Below are 19,102 nucleotides of genomic sequence, written 5' to 3'. Positions count from 1 at the left end.
TCTCTCACTCTCACCCTTATTCTTCTTCGGCGATATTGGGGGACATTAAGCTTCGACGAATGAGGTCGCGCTGCTCTTCTCTACGAGGCTTGAAAATTACCGGTTGCTCAAAGGCGAGCCTCGACAACTTGATGTGCCTTGTTTTTATTTTGCAGGCGCTGCGGAAAGTGGGACAGAATAGACAAACTTGGGGTTGGGCTAATGACTCTATAGCTTCGGCGGGGTTGCGAATATTTGGAGATGGAACTGTTTACTGGATCATGTCTTGAAATCCAAGAACCGCGTGTAAAGTCTTCCAATTCATTGTAAACCGAGCACCGAGAAACTTCAGCTTGAATAATACAATAAGGCGCTGTGGCTCTCTCTCTCTCTCTCTCTCTCTCTCTCTCGTTCGTTTGTTCATAACTCTAATTGCATTTACAAGGTAAACTGTACAATGTCGTCGCATTTTTATAGGAAAAATTATACTGCGTACCTTTTTGAATAATTTCTCGCAAATTGATTGTTCCTCGAAATAATTGCTCATTAGCGGAAACTCGGGGCATACATCGAATGACTGCCTTTTCATTCTAGCTAGCTTATGATTCATTCTTTTGATCGTTGCACTCTTGCGATTGCAGGGAGATTTGATTTTTTTTTTAATTATCATTTAATTTTTATAAAAGTTATGAATATTGCAATGGTGTCTCTTCTGATTGATTTGACGAAAGCAGAGCAAGAAGGGAAAAGCGAACTTTGCAGGCCTTTCATTCATAAATTATAGACCGAATAAGGCCTTAACGACAGACATAATTGCCTCGACTGCAACAAATGTAACAGTTGAAAATGAGATTAGGATGCGACACGGGTTAGTGTGTCATAGCTTATACTATGTATGGAGGTAAACTATAACCGTTTTCAGCATAAATACCGGCATACGTATCACTGAGTGTCCTTGTCGACAGACTTCATTATTAGCCCGTGTTAACCATGTCAGTAGTTTTGATTCGCCCTCGAAGTGCAGAAACAGTAGCTCACAATCGAGCACGAGTACAAGTATTTTTGCTACAAAACGCATAAGCTGATGTAATAATTTCATTTTTTACTCATTTTCTCGCGTCATATCCTAAAGGTACGTTTCTTTTCGTTTCGAGGCATCAGTGTTAAGGACTCTTGAGTCACGTCAAGTTATTCTATGTGTCTTATTAAAAGGCGTCTTCTGCTTATCCCCCTTTTCGCGAGCCCTTGACACGAAAAATTATGAGAACTATGTCTGATTTAATTCTACCTCAACGATCCAATCATCGCAAGAACACGAGTAAGCGGCCAAATAATTGATACGGATAGTTTGCACCGAGCTTTTAAAATATTAGCGAACCAGAAGCTCCTGTATGATTTTTCAAAATCGCTCACAAGGAAGTATGTGAGCCATGCACGCTTGGTTTATTAAAAAGCGAAACGGTACCCCCCCCCCCCCATTTTCATTCACACGTGTATGACCTCATTATTAAATCTTTTTGTTTACTCGCGCTCAGATAGCTACCTACGCGTGATCTAACGAGTGGCGCACGTGTCTCGCTATTTGGCCTCCTTTAATAAATGACTTTTTCTTTCACAAACAGCAGCTACAATTTTCCTATGAAATAAGTAATACGCCCTGACTTTTGCCCCGGTCGACTAGCGCTTGGTGTCTTCGATCGCTTTTCAATGAAGGCTATTGAGCTTCTTTAGGGGCAGCATTAAAAAGCGATTATTGAATTTTTAATAACTGTTTTATGGCATTCGTTTGCAGTTACATCGTGGTACATTTTTTTAATTCGACCATACAAAATTATTTTTGATTACAGTACTGCAACTTTCATCGCGATCTCGCCATAACACTTTAAATATACAACGTATCAAAAAATTATTTTTCACACGAGTATTCTTCTCATTCGAAGTAAAGACAAACTCCTTCTGTACATTGTTTCAAAATCCTAAGCAGTCTTCGTTTCGTTAAAAAAAAAAAATCAGAAATACCTAACTTAAACGCTAAATCGCGCACTCGCTGAGTTACTAAGTAAAATAGCATCTTCGTTTGTATTTACAAAAAAAAAAAGCTTAAAGTGTAGATAATAAACTAAAGAGTCTTAATCATCGTAAAACTTGGCGCAGGAAAATCGTCAGACGAAAGTCGTCTGCTGATGAAAATTGTAAACTGGCTCGGTATTGGGAGCGAAGGAGAAGTTGAGCCACAGGAAGACTCTCCCGAAGCCGTAATTCCTCTGCACGAGTTCGCTGTCTTGACCATCTCGATCCTCGTCTTCGTTTTTCTTCGACGCTTTCCTCTCCTCCTCCGGAAGTTTGCACTTGACGAGTAGCTTCACGTTTTGGTTGCGCTTGCACCACTGCCTCCACGATTTGTAGTGGAACCTGCGAAACCCGTATGAATCTTCATTAAAAATTGTTTGATCCACCTTTCATTTCGTCGCCCACCGAACCAGATTCAGCAAGTTGTAAAAGCTCAAGCCGCAAAGCGAGGCGCACATTACCTGATGGTGACGAAGAACCAGAGAAAGTAGGTGGCGACGAGCATGCAGCAGAGGACGGCGAGTCCGGTGCCCTCCCAGAAGCCGAGTCTCGAGTAGGCCGTGACCCCGACCCCGCAGAGGTACGTCGTCGCGAAGCAGAGCGGCGTCAGGACCACCAGGCAAATCGCGTCGCCCGTGACGCCTTGCGGCCCGTACACTCCTCGCGTTCGCCACCATTGCCAGAAGGACTGCGGAGAGAAGAATTCATTTAATACATTTTGTTCGCTAAACGACAGGAGAACTCTCAATGATCCCGGCTGCATCTTCATCGTGCGCTTATGCTAATGGGGGTCGCGCACGGGGGGGGGGGGGCGGATTTTTATCGCCAAGGTCTCGGGCTATTTGAAATTCAAAGCGAATTGCGGTAAAGCTCTCCTCCTTCGCGATGATAATACGCGCATTATCGTATACGTGTACGCTCGAAACTCGTCCCCCGTCGCGCATTACCAATTTAATTCCACGACTGCATCGCGGAAAGTCGAGATGTATCCATTAAGATCGAACCGGGAGAGAGAGAGAGAGAGAGAGATGCTGTATACAGTCCGAATGGCCTATTGTGCAGTGGGATTTCGGAGCGTATGTGCATAATGTTTAGACCTTCGCTCTTTATATTCGAAAATTTCATCTCTCCCTTGAAACATTCACATCCGAGCCGTAAATATCGGCCAAAGACGTAAAACAATCAGCCGCGAGCCCGTAGCGGCGATGCATCTTGGCGCTATAAAAAAGAGAAAGCGAAAAATAGATATCTGCTGAGAGAGAATCGTGCCGTCGATGCGATCTCGGCATTGTAAATTAGCTTAGACATGTGTGCGGCGGCGAGGTCGTCTGCTACGTGATGCTCGTAATAATACGTACCTGAGTTAGGGGCTTGTTCCTGCGCTCGACCGCGAAGCCGTACTTGCAGATCTCGCAGCGATCGGTGTTCCAGGTGGAGAGCCAGCGCTCGAGGCAGCTCGCGTGGATGAGGCCGAGGGTACCCGAGCACTCGCACGGCTCTATCAGCTCCTCCGAGGCAGCGTCTGTTGGCAAATCGTGTTAAGGCTGCGCTCTCTCTCTCTCTCTCTCTCTCTCTCTCGCGATTGCAATGATATGTGACCTACAAGCCCAAGTTCAGAGCCGCTATCGCTTCTTTTCTCGCGCCTCCATCCGAGCGCGATAATTCATAATTTTATAGACACGTCCTGTTGTGAATCACGTCGCGGCCCGTGCGCTGCTGATTCACGGCTCGCTCTCCCGCGTGCACTGACCTACGCGCGAATACATGCATTACATTATTACGGCTTATCGAAAATAATAAAGCTCTCTCGCTCGTATATTATTTTTCCCGGCGTAAAAACGCTCGGAGCATTACTCGGCCACTTCACGAGAATTGAGAGCCTTAGAGTCAGCAGCGTCATCGGCCCCCTTCCCGCGAAAAGTGGGTTAATCGAGAGCATGAAAAATCATCGTGTGTATAACAATCAGGAAACAGTGCGCCATCACGCAATTGGTGGCGTTTCGCTGGAAGCGTTTTATTCAGCTTCTAATAAACGCACTGGCGCGCGCGTTTAGCCGGCGTCGGTTCATTGTTTTCTCTCTCAATGTCGCGGAAGTCGCGGAGACGCACGAGAGACTCGACCCCCACCAGGCGCGGGAGCTGCTTCCGCTGCTGCTGCTGCTGCTGCAGAGAGAAATGCGAAAAAAGCCGGCGACGAGTGCGCGCGTATTATCTAATTCGACGCATCGGGATATGCGGGTTTCACGATGTGCACGGCTCTCTCTCTCTCTCTCTCTCTCTCTCTCTCTCTCTGTCTTTGAGTGGGGCTATGCGCCGAGCCGAAATTCTTTGTTTCTCTTCCTTTGTGTCCGCGGGGGGTTTGAAAAATGGGTTGCGCTCGGTGAACGAGAAGCTCTTGATTAAGTATATTCGGAACGACGTTTGAATTTGTTGCGAGAGATGAGTGCGCAAACTTTGTCGCGTGATTTTTTCTCCCGCATCATCTAATTTATCATCGCTATAGCTCTGTCTCCTTCGCGGCCGAGGCGAGTTCAGGCATTATCTCGTTATCTGCATCTGCGCTTTGTTTATTACGCAAATTACCGGGGACCCTTTAAGAAGTTAAGCCAATTGGCCCGGCTTTCTCTCTCTCTCTCTCTCTCTCTCTGCACCAAATTGATTTTTTCCCTAATTAGGAAGTGTCTTGTCAAATTGCCCGTCTCTCTCGTAACGCACACCGCGCTGTCTCTTGTAAGTTGAGATTGCGGCTGTTCAATTCGTTAATAAAGCATACGAGGACGTATTCTATGTTTTATTGAGTGAATTATGCAATAGTTCGCTAATATTAGACTAGAATTATTGCATTATTCATAGTTCCCGCGACGAATGTTACGAAATAAAACGCAACGGAACTGAGCCGTTCGTAAGTATTGACTGATGCAGGAGACGACTTTTTTCATTTCGACTCTCGCACATGGACAGCCGCAATATTTGTTTTATTCCGCACGTAACTACAGGCGCTGCACGCAAGAGACGTATCGATAGAATTCAAGACTGCTTTCTCGATTCTCGCTTGTTATGCAAAAATGCAGCTCATTCCAGCGAGAGAGGCCTCATGCGCCGATTGGGCCGCTGGGTCACGTATAAATTCATGATTTCTCAAAACCTCTCGCTCGACGTGCACGAAGGTCTCATTTGTTCTCGTCGGCTCGAATATAATCGCGCGCGCGCGCGCGCTATTTATAATGACAAAGGGTATACATATAGGCGTAAGTATGTGTGACGCGGCGATGCGGCCTGTCAGTTTTTTTTTTAATTAAACAAGCAATTAAGGAGAATGTATCGGCCATCAGCGCGAACTGGAGCGTTAAGACGTGTCATTATCAGTATGCGCGCGCTCTGCCCACCGCGATGTTACACAATTCGTATCTTCCGCTACTCGTCGCGTGCGCGCGGAAAAAAAAGCGCATTTTGTTCGTAAAAACCGATCATCATAGGACGACGAGGAATGTCGGCTATAAAAAGTGATTTCGCGTCGTTACAATGATACCGATCACGATAGCGTTGGCCGAAAATTTTGTTATCTTATCGATTTTAACGATACCGCTTTAGAAATCGCGATTTTCAATTATAAAGCAAAAATTGAATTTTATTTAATTTTCGCTCTGAATCACCGTATAACACTATCGCTCTATGATTAATACACCATTCGCCCAGCGGAAATTTCCAGCGTCTCGACGACCAGCTGAAAACACTCCGCTAGCTTCTCTTTTCCAGAAAGCAATCATCGTAAAATTAATTTTGTCAGTCGCAAGAGCCGCAATTAGCGCGGCGCAATGAAGAAAAGAAGAAGCATAGATGCAGAAAAAAAAAGCCAGAGAGATCTCTTCGCGCAGATAAATTTCGCGGCGGTAACGAGTAGTCGGGTGTGCGTAAAAGGCAGTAACTATATAGTCAATTATTGCATGCGATTATACAGGCGGCGCATTATCTCGAATTACTAAAAGTGAGGTGCAACCGCAATGCCGCGTGCGTGCGTGTGTATACCTACGAGAGAGATAGAGAGAGAGAGAGCGACGATCTTGCGAAAATCAGCCATTCGCTTCGGCTCTTTGATGTCAACAAGCCGGCGAGGACGCGAATTGAAAATTTTCCGCTCGTTATAACAGGTATACCTTCGTAGCAGATGCGGCATCCGGGCGAAGAGGTCGAGCCGCTGGACTTGCTCTCTGTCGTTGTCATGTTCCGAATGGCGGGAATAGCGTCCAACAATTCGTAGAAGTGCCCTCAAGGAAGCGCCTCGTCCCAGTACGGCAGTTGGGCACCGAAGCTTCCATTAAAAGCTCCGCGAATCCCCGAGGGCCTATCTCTCCTCGCGAATCTTGCCGCGCACTGATTCACACGCCGACGTTTTATCGATCTTACCCTTCGTGCGTACTCTTCTTGCCGATAATGACTGACGGTCGCGCTTATTTACTCCTCTAAACGACAATGTATCACTATGTGGCCATCGATCGCTTCGATTTTCACACGCGAGTTGCTCACAATGCACCAAACCACCACAACAACGGCGAACCTTCGAGGAGAGTCGCGAGCTGCTCGCAGGCCAGTCCAGCGCGTCCGAGTGCCGGAGAGCCCTGTGTGTGTGTGTGTGTGTCTGTGTCTGTCCGTGCGTTTATCGCGCTCTTCTCCTGTTTCTCTTCTCGCTCCTCTCTATCCCCGATTCACTCGAGAGACTGCCGTCGCCGCCGTCGCCGCTTAACTTGTACTTGTACTCACTTACGCTCCTTTTGCTTTCTACACTATAACTCAATGGAAAGAGCTGCCCACACCGGCACCTGCTACTGTAAACAAGCCGCAGCCGATGTGTGTGTGTCTCTGGATAACGCGATATTCGCCCCGGGGACGGAATGACGGATTCGAGGGAATTGAACTTTGTTGGCGATTTTGATTGCAGTGGCCATGGTACTAGGCTTTGTTCCGAGGCTCGATAAGAATGTACTTATATTGACGTCTTGATCCGCGTTGATAGGTGTCGAAGTTTGGTCACCGCATAATGCTTATCTCTGCACTGATGCATGCTTGCCTAAGTGCCGGGGGGATTATCTTGTAGTTCTTTGTTGCTTTTCTTTCTTTTTCCTGTAATCCGACACACTTGGCAATATATAAGGAAGATAGCACTTTGTGTGGCAAGTGTTTGTTTTATCGAGATTATCCTTTTGTATTTGCTTTTTGACTTGCGACTGTTCTCAGAATAATTTTTTTTTTTTTTTTTCAACCAAAGCGAAAGCGCGTTTCAGCTAAAGCCGATGGGGATTTCCAAGTATAGACTTTCAAACCGACGCCCCTACACCGCGGGCAACCCGAGCGCCACTGTTTACTTGTGGCGCCGCAACACAACACGACAGCGTGACTTAACCTCAAAATAGTCGCTCTCCGCACGCACGCAACGACGCAACCGAATGGAGAAAAATTCGGTCTCTCCGCGTTTTTTATGTTCGTCGGCGATTCATTTACTGGAAGACGGCATTTGACGATGAATCGCGATGAGTGACATCAGTGATCAAAGTGACAAGGAGAGCTATGGCGACAAGGACGAGGATTTCAACGTTGAGGACTACCAGGATGATATCGAGAGCGACGAGTCCTTTAATGACATCGTGAACGACGACAATAAAAATGTAGGTATCTCATTTGTTTGTTCAATCTCTGAATTCAATTACTTACAAGTTTTATAAATCTGGTGCAGAGCGAGGATGAGGAGCAGTCCGCAGGTGGCTCGCCAGACAAAGTCAACGACGAGTTCATCGGGACAGTTCTGCCAGGGGGTCACAAGTTTAACAAGAAGCTGCTGTGCGTTAGGTATCCTGGAAATGTCATAAATCCGGACAAGGCAGTAGAGACACTGGGTGGCATAACTGAAATTTCAGAGGTATGTTATTAATGCGCAGAATACCAGTCTGTTGGTTTAAACTTGCTCATGCGGTTTGCTTCTTCTGCAGACAGTTAATGCCAGCAACAGAAGAATGGAGCTGAGATTCAGACCCGATGACGGCTACTGCAAGCCTGCTTGTGGTGATAGGCACCAGACAGCAGGATTTTTATTGAGGATTAGGATTAAAAAATCTAGAAGAAAAAATTTAGAAAAAGCACAAGTAGATGGTAAGTTAGAGAAAGAGCCAAATGCCAAGGTTGCAAATGGACATGATTCTAGTCAAAGTGACAAAAACGAAAAGAGTACAAATAGCCCAGAAGAGGAAATTGTCAAAAATTTGACAGACCAAATTACAAATGTTTCTGCCAAGCAAGAGAACCAACAAGAGCCAACAACCAATCATAATGACAATGATGACAAAAACAAATCACCAACTTTTGAACGCAATAAGTACGAAAACTTGGCAGATGATAAGGATTACGAGTTACCAAAGTTGAAAGTATTAGGAAGAGTAGATACTGAGTTTAGGTTTACAAGTACGTTGATTATGATCATTGATCTAACTGATGCAAAAGTACAACACATTATTCTGATAGCATTGAATATTTTCAGACCTATGTGACTTCCAGTATTTGCCAATCACAAAGAACAAGGATGATCCCACCAAGGACGAGTGCGTCTATGACTCGATCTACCCAGTAGGTCTTCCTTCCTACAGCTGGATGAAGAAGGACGTGCCTTACTTTTTACCCCCAGCGGCATTCAGCCGAATGGACAGCGTGCAACAATACGTCCCGAAGACCGAGATCTCGAATAATGGCGCACACTACGTCATAGGAAAGACGAGAAAGCGCAGGGCCGGCTTGTCAAACTTCATCAACTTCAACACTCCGATTGTTCCCAAGAGTGCGCCAAAGGGCATCGAGACTGCGCTGAAGGTAAAGTTCTTAGGATCGACTCACGTGGAGAAGATGCGTAAGGTCTTCGAGGAGCGTCCAATTTGGTCTAAAACTGCGCTGATGTACGTCACGAAATTTTCCAACGAGCAATTAAAGGTTCTGTTGCCATCCGTGGCATACTATTTTATGACCGGACCTTGGCGTATCACCTGGGTGAGACTAGGTTACGACCCGAGGAAGGAGCCAGAGGCTAGGATATATCAGACTCTGGATTACAGATTGAAAGCTATGCGTGAGTGCTGTTCTTACGAAACTTGAAAGTTGATAACTCACTTTAAAACTAAGAGATGTTCGTTTTTCAGATGGTTTGCACTCGAGCATCACTTGTAAGAGGAATTACTCAGAGTACACTTTACCTTACAAAAATACTCCGAGTTCAAAGGCCAAGGAGATTGTTTTAATGCCGAATACGAGCGAGCTGCAAGGTCAGAAGAAAGTTAAAGAGATCGACGAGAACGTTTATATCTATAAACCAGGCACTATTCCACCATCTAGGCAGATGTTTTATCAGGTATTTAACGAACACGCGAATATATATCCAACGGAAGTGTGCAGTAGAAAATTAATATTTGCGTTTGTACGAGCAGTACTGCGACGTGCACGTGCTGGAAATTCAAGACATGTTGAAGAAGTGCGCGGGTCCCCCACCTGGAACACCGTGTCACGAAAAACTCGGTTGGCTGCCCGGCGGTTTCGACGACATGTGCAGAGAAATCATCAACAAGCAAGTGCGAATGGAACTCCGCAAGTTGATGAACATACCGGAAAACCGTGAGTAAACTTTGTACCTTTATTTCAAGAGTTATGCGTTTACTAAAATCATCGTTTCCATAGATCCGACGAAATTACCGCGTAAGAGGAAAATGGAGGGCCCCACCGGGAAGGTACAGAAGCGCAAAGCATATAAAAGGAAGAAGGAGAAGTCAGAGAAGCCAGAGGAAAGGCAACCTCCAGCAATGTCGATCCTCGATGAGGATGACATGATGCAGTCGGACGAGGATGAGTGGGAAGACGACCTGGACGGTCCCGCAGTGAGTGCCAGCGAAAACGAGAACGATATCGATGACGAACTCGAGAAGGAAATGGATAATGAGATTGAGAATGCCCAAGAGATATTTAACGAACAGGACAATGACAATGACAATGACAATGACAATGACAATGACAATGACAATGACAATGAAGACGATAACACAAATTAGAGCTGATCTTGAGCTGTACACTGTGTGTATATTTTTAAAGAAGAGGTTTTTTACAGAATGTTTTGTACGAGATCGTAAGTTGTTTAATGTTTCCATTGTGAAATTTATTTATAAGTCTTTTTGGATAAAAGCTTTTTTATGAAAAACTCAACAAGTCTATTAAAATCCTCCTCACCAATTGAAAATAACTAAACACGTCGAATTTATTTACAGACTTTTTATTAAAAAATATATATAAACATCAATAAAAGGCAATCACATATAAATAGAAGTTTTACACTCTACGTCGTCTATTACTCTGGACAGGAAAGGGAAACGTTTCCAGCATCGGCGCTCCGCAACAGCAGCAAATCAGTAAAGTCGTGCTCTCGGAAAGTCGCAGTAGGGAAGCTAGTGGGTAGCTCCTCCGATCCGTCGCATCATATTCGTCACGTCGGCAGCAGTCGGTCTTCCGCATCGAGTAGTACAGGCAACGATCGGCCGCGCCGCTCGAGAAGAGCGTCGCCGTGCAGGGAGCTTAGAGGCGGATTCCGCGGTTGGTGCTGGCCACGTAGTTCAGCAGCTCGTCGCTGTCCTCGCAGACGAAGGGCTTCTCGTGGTAGCAGGCGACGTCGTGCCAGGCGATGCCGTCGTTGTAGACGTTGTTGAGGACCGAGAGGCAGGACTCGGTGGTGCCGTTGATGTCGAACTCGGCGTTGTCGGGCTGGCGGGTCTTCTTGTGTCCGGTCTGAGACCAGGGGTTGAAGCCCCAGCCGGCGGGCACGCTGTTCGTCGGGGCGAGCTTCTCGCGGTTCGCCGACCAGAACCAGCCGTAGATCGACTTGGGCTCCAGGTCGCGACGGTTCTCGCAGCCCTTGAAGTCACAGAGCCGTCCCGACGTCCAGATGTAGGGCACGTCGTCTGCAACGTTACAATATAATCGTTATTTTACCGTTGCTCAACGCTCGCGCTCAGAGATGCCTGGCTATTAAGCAATTGCGAGTAAACATTACACGCATTTACATGCAAACAACTACCGCACTTGCCCGGCGGCCATAAAAATTCTGCTAATTTCTCGTAAATGCATTCGCCGCTTATCTCTGTATACGTGTCCCGAGGCATCAAGCATGCACTCGTAGGCACGGAGAGAAAAGTCCAAAGCACGCGGGACAATCAATCTTGCCGCGAATGGAGATATCGAATCTCCTAAAGGAGGGCATCCCCATAAAAGTGCAAATAGGAAAGGACTCGTCTGCGAGCGAGCGAAAACAAAAGTGGCGCCTCGAGGAAAATCGAGGCGAGTAGGTTTTCCCATTGCGCAACTGTATGAGCCGGAGAGCTTCTGCCGCAGCGATTCAAATTGTCCTGGACGCGAAATCCCACGTTGTTTCTTTTCTTTTTTTCTCGCGGGCTCCTGTGGCGAATCGAAAATCTAGTATCGGATTGATAAACTTTCTGGATGCAAGTAGAAGAAAAAACGTTTATGTGAGAAATTTCACGAGAGCCGAGCAAAATCGCCGCGTTGCGAAAGCTCGCTGACGTTGCACAAGCCTGAATATGCGGGGTATATCGCGTTACAGGAATCGACGCGATCAATCACACGCGGCAGCCGAAAAAAAGTATATTATAATGAGACCTTCCGACGAAGGTTGTCAGGGTCGAGGATGTGTTAGACGCATCCGTATAACGTATAGCATATCGTAAAGAAAGTCGTCCCGCAGAAATAAAACACAAGGGGGATTCGGTACCGGCGGCGCATAAATTACCGAAGAGCATATAATAATGAAATGTTGCGCCGTGTGTCGTGTGACGAGTCGTTTGTCACGTCGTCGCGAGAGCTGGAGAGAAAGACACTTTAGGGCCCGGCCAGAGAGAGGATTAACGACGCCGGGGGACTGGAGGATCGCGCACGTAAGCGATGCCTCGAGCGTCGCGTGTGTGATATATTAAATGCTTGCGGAATATAGCCGAGTAGTGAGAGGAGGAGATTTTTTGCCTGCGTTTTGTGGAAATTTCAGATGCTAATCCGATAATTGATTTTTTTTCTTCTCCGGATTTCGCAACGTCTCTCTCTCTCTCTCCAAACGAGGGCCATCCGAGTTGTCATAAACTCGGGGAAAAAATTCAGCTAATTCCGGACTCGTTCCTTGCGGTTTGCGCGCGGCCTTGTCTCTTTTTTGCGCACTTATTTCTTCCGAGCGCGAATGAAATTTTAGCCGTCGCTGTATACTCACTCTGCTGGATGAGCCTGAAGATCATGTTGTTCTCCTCTTGCGTCTCCATGGAGACGAGGTCCATGCAGTACTCCCGGCAGATGTTCCTGGCGTCGAGCCAGTCAACCTTCTGGTTCGCGTGGGCGGGCACGTGGCCGCTGTAGAAGTAGTTGTGGCCCTTGAACTGGAACGCCTTGGGCCCTGAAATTTCGGAGTCAATCGTTAGTCGATCGTTCGAACTCGTCTGAGTGATAGCTCGAGTGCTTGCTAGATTCTCGTGTAAATCATGGCATAATAATCAGCCGCATATTCCATAATGGTATAGGTATATCTCGCGGCATTCATCTCTCCTTGTGTAGTTCACGGGTCAAGCTACTCTTGGATACTCGTATAGTCGCGCCTATACGCGCGCATGTGTCGCAACATAACGATTTACCGATCCTTGGGAGAGAAGCCAGAAGGAGGACATCGACAGCGGGCTGCAACTGGCGTTTAAATAATTGACGCGCGACTCGACTCGCGTTCTCTCTGCCGCTGCAGTCGAGCTTTAAAACGATGTACGCAGCTACACAGCGACCTTTGCTACGCGCTTATCGAATTTCTCGCGACTTTTGCACTTTTCTCGAATAGAAAGCTTGATTCAATTTTTTTGGCCGACGAGGAGTTGTTTACCTGCAGGAACGTATACGTTCGAGCACACGTCTGCCGAATTGCGAGTCGAAGACAGGCTCCTCTTTGCACGTCACTCCGCGCTTACGTCTTTTATCAGGGTCGCGAACGTTCGTTGCATATCGTTAGCATGTTTGCCTCAGCCGTATTGTGTTGACCATCATCTCGCACAATAGGCTTCGTATGACGCCGCGTCGTTATAAGAGGCTTCATCGATCCATACCTCTCGATTCGCGGCTAACGATATCGTTTCTTCGTCGTCGAAGAACAAGGCAAACTTTGTTACTCGTACGCAGATAACGTATGTACACACGAGTAGTGTCCTACACACCTATACTTGTATACCTCCGATACGCGCGGTCGTTATTGGGGGGAAAAAAAGGTTCGGATATAAGCGGGCATGAAAAATCGGCGCATGATTGGCCGTAACTTCTTGGCTAACTAATTGGCCGTCTCGCAATCGTTCGTCGCGCCGCGTAATTGGCCAAAAAAGCCAAACGCCCTCGGAGGACATAACTCCGGGGTAATTTATATTTTTATGAGGATGTGGCAACGAAGACGAGTGCGTATTCGAAAAGGTTTTATTCTCTACTGCGAAGTCACATAACGTGTATATATATCTATCTTTTCACTTGGTAATCGATAAGTAGAAGCGCGAAATCGGATCGTCCAAAAATAACTGCTCCATTAAAGCCCCCGGACTTTCCATCGGATTTCGGCTACGGGTGTATATATATATATACCGGTCGCAATAAGTGGGCCGATAACGAACAACGAGCGAAAGCCGCTGCAGGTGTGCGAGATGAGCGGTAGTACAAGTAGAAAGCGAGAAGAAAGAGGCGGCGCGTGCCGATTCGGCCGCCGGTAAACAAAGGGGCGTCGGTTTCTTATTTCGGATCATGAGTCCCGGACAATTAGAAGCGCGATCGGGGGCCGGGAAAAGTTAACGCGTAGTTAAATTGTAAAAACAGCTAAATTCAATTCAAAGCCCGGGCGTAATTGTGCCGTGCGCTGAAAAATCGAAGCCGCTATTGAGCAATTAACCTAGAAATCAATTATGCGCTAACGAGATATCCGAGAGGTAGAACGCAGGAGCCTCTCTGCGACTCGAGCGCGCGTATAAGTATGATTAATTCGACTGTACACAATGCCGCAATTACGCGCGTTTCCTCGATTAATCGCGCGTAATCTCTCGCGCGGCGCTGCACATCCCTCTCATGGCTTACATAAAAGGGCTTTCGTCATCTCGCAGGTATTTTCCCCGGCGCGTATACCACACCTGCACAGTGTAACTTTGAACCGGTATGATCATCGGAGGAGTTGGAAATTATCGACTCGCGCGACGGAAAGGAAGTACAAGAGTCTGCGCAACAACATCGCGAAAGTGGTTGACAGGCTTGCGGCGCGCGATTTCAATTTCGTTCGCGGCCATTGTTCGTTTTCGATTTTACGAGAGTACGAGCAGCCGCGTCTTTTGGAGAAAAAAAAAAGGAAAGCCGATCGTGTCGCTCGAGATTACTAGAAAATCTTTGAATTTCGCGCAACCGTGCGGAGCAAATAGGGGACTCGCTAATTCTCACAGGAGTCTCCTTATTAGACGTTCCCTGGCGGGCGAGAGGCCGTTGGCACCGTTAATTTCGCAAGCGAGCAACACACACACACACACACACACACGCGTATAAAAGGTGCCTCTTTTTCGCGCGAATTCGCTTATCGATTGTATAGCGACGCCGAGAGTTGCGAAACTCTCGTCGGGACACGGGTCGTTGCATCAGTAGTATGGAGTCGCTAAATTTACGAGTTAATTGCCTCCTTTATTTGCTCTTCTGGGTGAGGTATACGCATAATTCATACCGATCCCGTGTGAACTCGCATCGAATGCAAACGAAAGAGATCGCGAGCTTCGCGGCTGAGAATTCAGGAAAGACATTCAAATTCTATCCTCGCTCGTAAATAACTCTCGGCGGCATGCGCTCGAACCCCTCAATCAATCCCACGATATCGCGCTCGAGCGCTCTTCCCACGTCGAACACACGCGTGTAGCATAATAATGATGATAAAAAAAAAAAAAAAAAAGTCGACACAGGCTTTTCGCCCGTCTCCGCGATGCCCGATGGCTGTAATAGGTGTCAAAAGATCCAGGCGTCTTATGTACGTCTATACCTGCACACTCGGAGTTACATAATCGAGGGTCGTCTGCGGTGGTATCTTCGTCTTTGCTCTCCGCGCGCGTATGTAACATAACAGCTTACGGGATCATTAGCCCCACGTGCAGAGAGCCACTCCGCAGGCGTTTGTTTTTGTTTCTTTCCTTTCCGCTGCGCCATCGATTCTTCATTAGGCAGGCTTCGCGCGTTTTCGGGAAAGTTTTTCGAAAGGCCGCTGCGAGTGAAAGGAAATGAAAATCAATCGCAATCGCGCGACGGCGTTTTTAGAAAGGGCCATTTTTATTCCGCACCGCGTGCATCGCGCCGAGGGCGTAATTTTTCGTTTACGATGTCGTTGGCCTTTGCGATGCGCAAAGTGTGACGCGCGGCTACGTTGCGAAAGTTTTTTTTTTCCCATAACGATCGCCAGTCCGATTTCGAACTGGTTCGTTCAACAGAATCTCGTATGTGGGCCACCGAAAATCAAGCCCTTGAAAACGGAATGCTGAATTGCTGTTTGCGATGCGAAAACACACCTCGCATTCCTATATAGAAATGTATAATAGCCAGCGAAATTAGAAAGTACAGCAATCATTGGGCGACGAACGCGATCGTTATACGCTCTCGTGGCTCCCTTGGCGCATTATGCAACGATTACGTTCGACGACGCCGATTGAAGATCGGCTCCCGAATGAGCGCGCGGAAGCTGCCTTCGAATCGAGCGAGAAGAGTGCGTACATAATGCCAGAGTTTTCACTTTCATCGCTCGGATCTGGCGTACACGGAGTGCCCGATAAAACAGCGTAATTAGCACTCTTGCTTTCTACGCCGCGGAACTGTACGCGCCCGAGACTCTGCCTGCGTGTATCAGTCACGCTCCACGCCCATATAGCGTAAATCCAGCAAATCCAGCAAGAAGAGAAATCCCGTTCATAAATATTCCTCCGCGCGCACCTCTCGCGAAAGTGCAGCTCGCGTATATATATATATATATATATATATGTGTCCAGGATGAAAGTTTTGGCGGCGTCGGCTCTCTGCGCAGAAGCGCTGCAGAGTTGCGCAAGAGACGCAGCGCTGTGCGCGGCTGATGCGATGGAACTTTTGTCCGCGGCGAGAGAGCTAGTATGGTGAAAAATAAGATCGCGTTTTGTCTCGTAAAATAAGGCCGTAGAATTAGTCGTCGGCTTGGATTGTTGCCGCGGGCGCGATTAATTTACAAGCGATCTGAAATTGGAGAACAATTTTAAGAAATATATCGTTAAATAAACAACTCACTGTTGGCGCACTTCTGTGGCACTGGCAGGGAGAGGAATCTTCCGGGCCGGTTACTGTGGGGTCGCGCCTGGCTGACCTCGGCGCTTGCGACCGCAGCCAAAGCCACTATAAGTAGCGGCACCAGCATCATCTGTGGGAGAATCAAGATATGGAGAGCCAACTCCGTTATTATTATTGTCTCTCTCTCTCTGATCGGATGCGCGAGAAAAGTGCCGAGGCTGCTGCTGATTTTAAAACGATTTTAAAAATAATCTGACTCGACGATGTGGGAGTCGATTATTCAATTCCGCTGATAAAAATCGAATTATCCTTTACTGCCGAGACGTTAACACAGAAAAGCATTATTGCCCGTCCGGCCTGCAATAGCGCGCGTCGAAAGAAAGAGAAGAGTCGCGTTGAGAACGGCGCGATGAAAAAGATAATCCACTCAAGGTTTTCTCTGCGCGCCCGCGCGAATCACAATGCATATACGTATGCTAATCTCTCTCTCTCTCTCTGCACACTCTCTTTCTCCCGGAGGCGAACCGAAGAGTTTCTTCACGCGCCGCCTATCTCGATAGCTCGATCAGGCACATCGACTCTCTCACAAAGTTCACTTATTCACAGAGTGCGGCTTATTTTAAGTGGCAGTAGTGGTACGCAGAGAGTAGAGGAGGCAGAGGAAGCCGTAACGAACGCAGACTCACCTTCATGCTCGCACGAGACAATCGAGGACTTTGGATGACTCGCTTAAAGGAAACTGTTAGCTTATGGAGAGACGAGCACCTTCGCCGACGCTTATATAGAAGTGCTCCCCACCGTGAGGCCCCCACTCGGTCCCATCCCACCAGGCCATCACATGACGAGGGGGGCCCGCCGCCGGCAAGCACCATCTCGCCGATGCTCCGCATAATGTACGATGTATCATCATCCGCGCTCGACCTTACGCCTCGTATACTCGCGCGGATATTGTAATTCTCATGCTACACCTTGGCACCGCGAGGCTGGATGGTTATTTTGCCTATACCAATGCGGCGCCCGTGTCAACGTACTCCGCCGACTGTTTTTCAACAAACTCTCGTCGTAACGCGTCGACGCACTCGTTGAGTAATTAGCTTCATTATAGGTATGCTTCAATTACTCCGACATCGTCGGGGGGATCGAGATGCTCCCGGTCTTGAGTCCAGCGATGTCGCAACGCCGGCAATTTGTCGAAGGAATTTTCGATGTTCCATTTCACCTGTGCTTTCTTTTCCCATTGTTGGCTCCGGGCTTGTTCGAGGTTTGCCTTTTTCGAATCGAGGCGTTTAATCGTTTTATTGCGCCTCTAACGCCGGCATTTAGCGGCCCAGGAAATCGTTAAAATCACGGCGCGTTTAATGCCTTCGGAAAAAAGAACGCGTTCTCGCGCAGAATGTCGCATAATGTTTACTCGAAAAAATTGCGAGGCATCAATCTTGCCGTGTTTGTCATGCGCGCAGCCGCGTTTAATTGATTACTGCTCTCTCGCTCTCTCCCGGATAGATACTTTGCCGCATCAGAGTATTTTTCTTATACGTTAGCGCGTTCTTGTCGCGCGATTGAAGCCGATAAACGCTATTTATCGTTGCGTAAAAAGTCAGCTGTTCACGATGAGTAAAGTACGTAAAAGCAGTGGATAGCCCCGAGAGCGAGCGCAGAAATAAATTTTAATATAAATTATTTCGTATCCAGTCTATTACACGGCCTACTGCGAGGAATGCGCCTGTTATCCATTATAATGAAATTTTAATGCCGCAACGCGTGTTTTTCGCATTACGCCGCAGAAATCGCGCTCTTAGCCAATGCACGACAATTTTTTATTCGTCGAAAACTACTCGCGCCTTTTCAGATTCGCGCGCGGATAAACGCCGCATCGCCGATGGAATAAAATAATAATTGCCTGTAATGCGCGATAAATAAAGATTATAGGCGCGCGTCTGCAAGGCGTTTAGCCTCGCGGATAGAGTAGATGTCTCGAAAGCTTCCAAAACAACAACGCGTCCCTACAAGGATGCGGAGTCGACGGCGTCGGTTGCGGCGACGAGATGAGGAGCCATCATAATCAGGAAAAGCCTACAGCGCGACGGTGACACCGCGGGAGAGAGAGAGAGAGAGAGAGAGAGGCGATTGTTCTCGAAATTACAGATCGCAGCAACACCTGAAAGGCGTCTTTTTGTTCGCAGCCGACGCGGCAACCTTGATGCCGAGTCACGCGGTGGCGCTGATGACGACGAGCTTCCCTCGTTAACTTTCACTGGATAATTGCCGCGGAATATCAGAGGATAGGCGCATCCACACAGCAGAAGAAGCAAAAGAGCTGCTGCATGCGAAGACGCGCGTGCCCCGAGTCAATGTCAACTGCTCCATCGCGAGGGGAATCGGTTGGGAAACTAGTCGTCGATCGTACGGAAACCGTCGATGATTTCGTAGGTAACTGATCGACGAGGACGGTAGGCCGACTTTGTTTTCGCTGAATGGGATTTTGATCGTATAAGGTACCACCGCGAGAGAAGAGCGTAAATACCCACTTGATAAGTCGCAAACATCAAAAGTCACATCGAGCCGATCCCCAGCTCGGCCATTCATCGTCGAATCGTAAGGTCGATTAAATTGATTCATTGATCCGCACACGTTTACGATCCTCGTTGTGTTATAGGCGCGAGGCGACCGACACTCGGCGGGGTTCATCGAC

At 47.5% G+C, this 19,102-nt stretch overlaps 3 protein-coding genes across 3 annotated transcripts; 1 reads left to right on the top strand and 2 right to left on the bottom strand.

Annotated features, from left to right (window-relative positions):
• Positions 1-1,732: 1,732 nt before the first annotated feature.
• On the bottom strand, positions 1,733-7,164 carry LOC100679937 (E3 ubiquitin-protein ligase MARCH3-like). Its single transcript, XM_003423972.4, has 4 exons — positions 6,204-7,164; positions 3,408-3,571; positions 2,511-2,737; positions 1,733-2,391 (listed from the first exon to the last, which is right to left on the bottom strand). Exons 1-4 carry the CDS (start codon positions 6,268-6,270, stop codon positions 2,142-2,144), a joined length of 708 nt encoding a protein of 235 aa, XP_003424020.1. The 5' UTR covers positions 6,271-7,164; the 3' UTR covers positions 1,733-2,141.
• A 164-nt stretch (positions 7,165-7,328) lies between these two features.
• Positions 7,329-10,275, top strand: LOC100119496 (general transcription factor 3C polypeptide 5). Its single transcript, XM_016984028.3, has 7 exons — positions 7,329-7,709; positions 7,778-7,960; positions 8,031-8,499; positions 8,576-9,154; positions 9,225-9,433; positions 9,510-9,693; positions 9,757-10,275. The coding sequence occupies exons 1-7, from the start codon at positions 7,575-7,577 to the stop codon at positions 10,122-10,124; spliced, it is 2,127 nt and encodes a 708-aa protein (XP_016839517.1). The 5' UTR covers positions 7,329-7,574; the 3' UTR covers positions 10,125-10,275.
• Positions 10,276-10,326: 51 nt separating this feature from the next.
• On the bottom strand, positions 10,327-17,198 carry LOC100119467. Its single transcript, XM_001604820.5, has 4 exons — positions 17,097-17,198; positions 16,411-16,540; positions 12,338-12,517; positions 10,327-11,024 (listed from the first exon to the last, which is right to left on the bottom strand). The coding sequence occupies exons 1-4, from the start codon at positions 17,100-17,102 to the stop codon at positions 10,642-10,644; spliced, it is 699 nt and encodes a 232-aa protein (XP_001604870.1). The 5' UTR covers positions 17,103-17,198; the 3' UTR covers positions 10,327-10,641.
• Between the last annotated feature and the right edge of the window lie 1,904 nt (positions 17,199-19,102).

The sequence above is a fragment of the Nasonia vitripennis genome, chromosome 2, assembly GCF_009193385.2.
Source record: "Nasonia vitripennis strain AsymCx chromosome 2, Nvit_psr_1.1, whole genome shotgun sequence".
Taxonomy (NCBI): Eukaryota; Metazoa; Arthropoda; class Insecta; order Hymenoptera; family Pteromalidae; genus Nasonia; species Nasonia vitripennis.
Note: the sequence above shows the minus strand (reverse complement) of the source record. Positions and strands in the feature narration are given on the sequence as shown.

Excerpts from the sequence above, each read along its gene's own strand:
- LOC100679937 (XM_003423972.4), bottom strand. The coding sequence starts at position 6,270 with ATGACAACGACAGAGAGCAAGTCCAGCGGCTCGACCTCTTCGCCCGGA. Across the intron at positions 2,738-3,407 it reads GGAACAAGCCCCTAACTCAG|TCCTTCTGGCAATGGTGGCG; the intron begins GTACGTATTATT and ends TTCTCTCCGCAG. Across the intron at positions 2,392-2,510 it reads TGGTTCTTCGTCACCATCAG|GTTCCACTACAAATCGTGGA; the intron begins GTAATGTGCGCC and ends CGGGTTTCGCAG.
- LOC100119496 (XM_016984028.3), top strand. The coding sequence starts at position 7,575 with ATGAGTGACATCAGTGATCAAAGTGACAAGGAGAGCTATGGCGACAAG. Across the intron at positions 7,961-8,030 it reads GCATAACTGAAATTTCAGAG|ACAGTTAATGCCAGCAACAG; the intron begins GTATGTTATTAA and ends CTTCTTCTGCAG. Across the intron at positions 9,694-9,756 it reads GATGAACATACCGGAAAACC|ATCCGACGAAATTACCGCGT; the intron begins GTGAGTAAACTT and ends TCGTTTCCATAG.
- LOC100119467 (XM_001604820.5), bottom strand. Across the intron at positions 12,518-16,410 it reads GCCACAGAAGTGCGCCAACA|GGCCCAAGGCGTTCCAGTTC; the intron begins GTGAGTTGTTTA and ends CCGAAATTTCAG. Across the intron at positions 11,025-12,337 it reads CTTCAGGCTCATCCAGCAGA|ACGACGTGCCCTACATCTGG; the intron begins GTGAGTATACAG and ends GTAACGTTGCAG.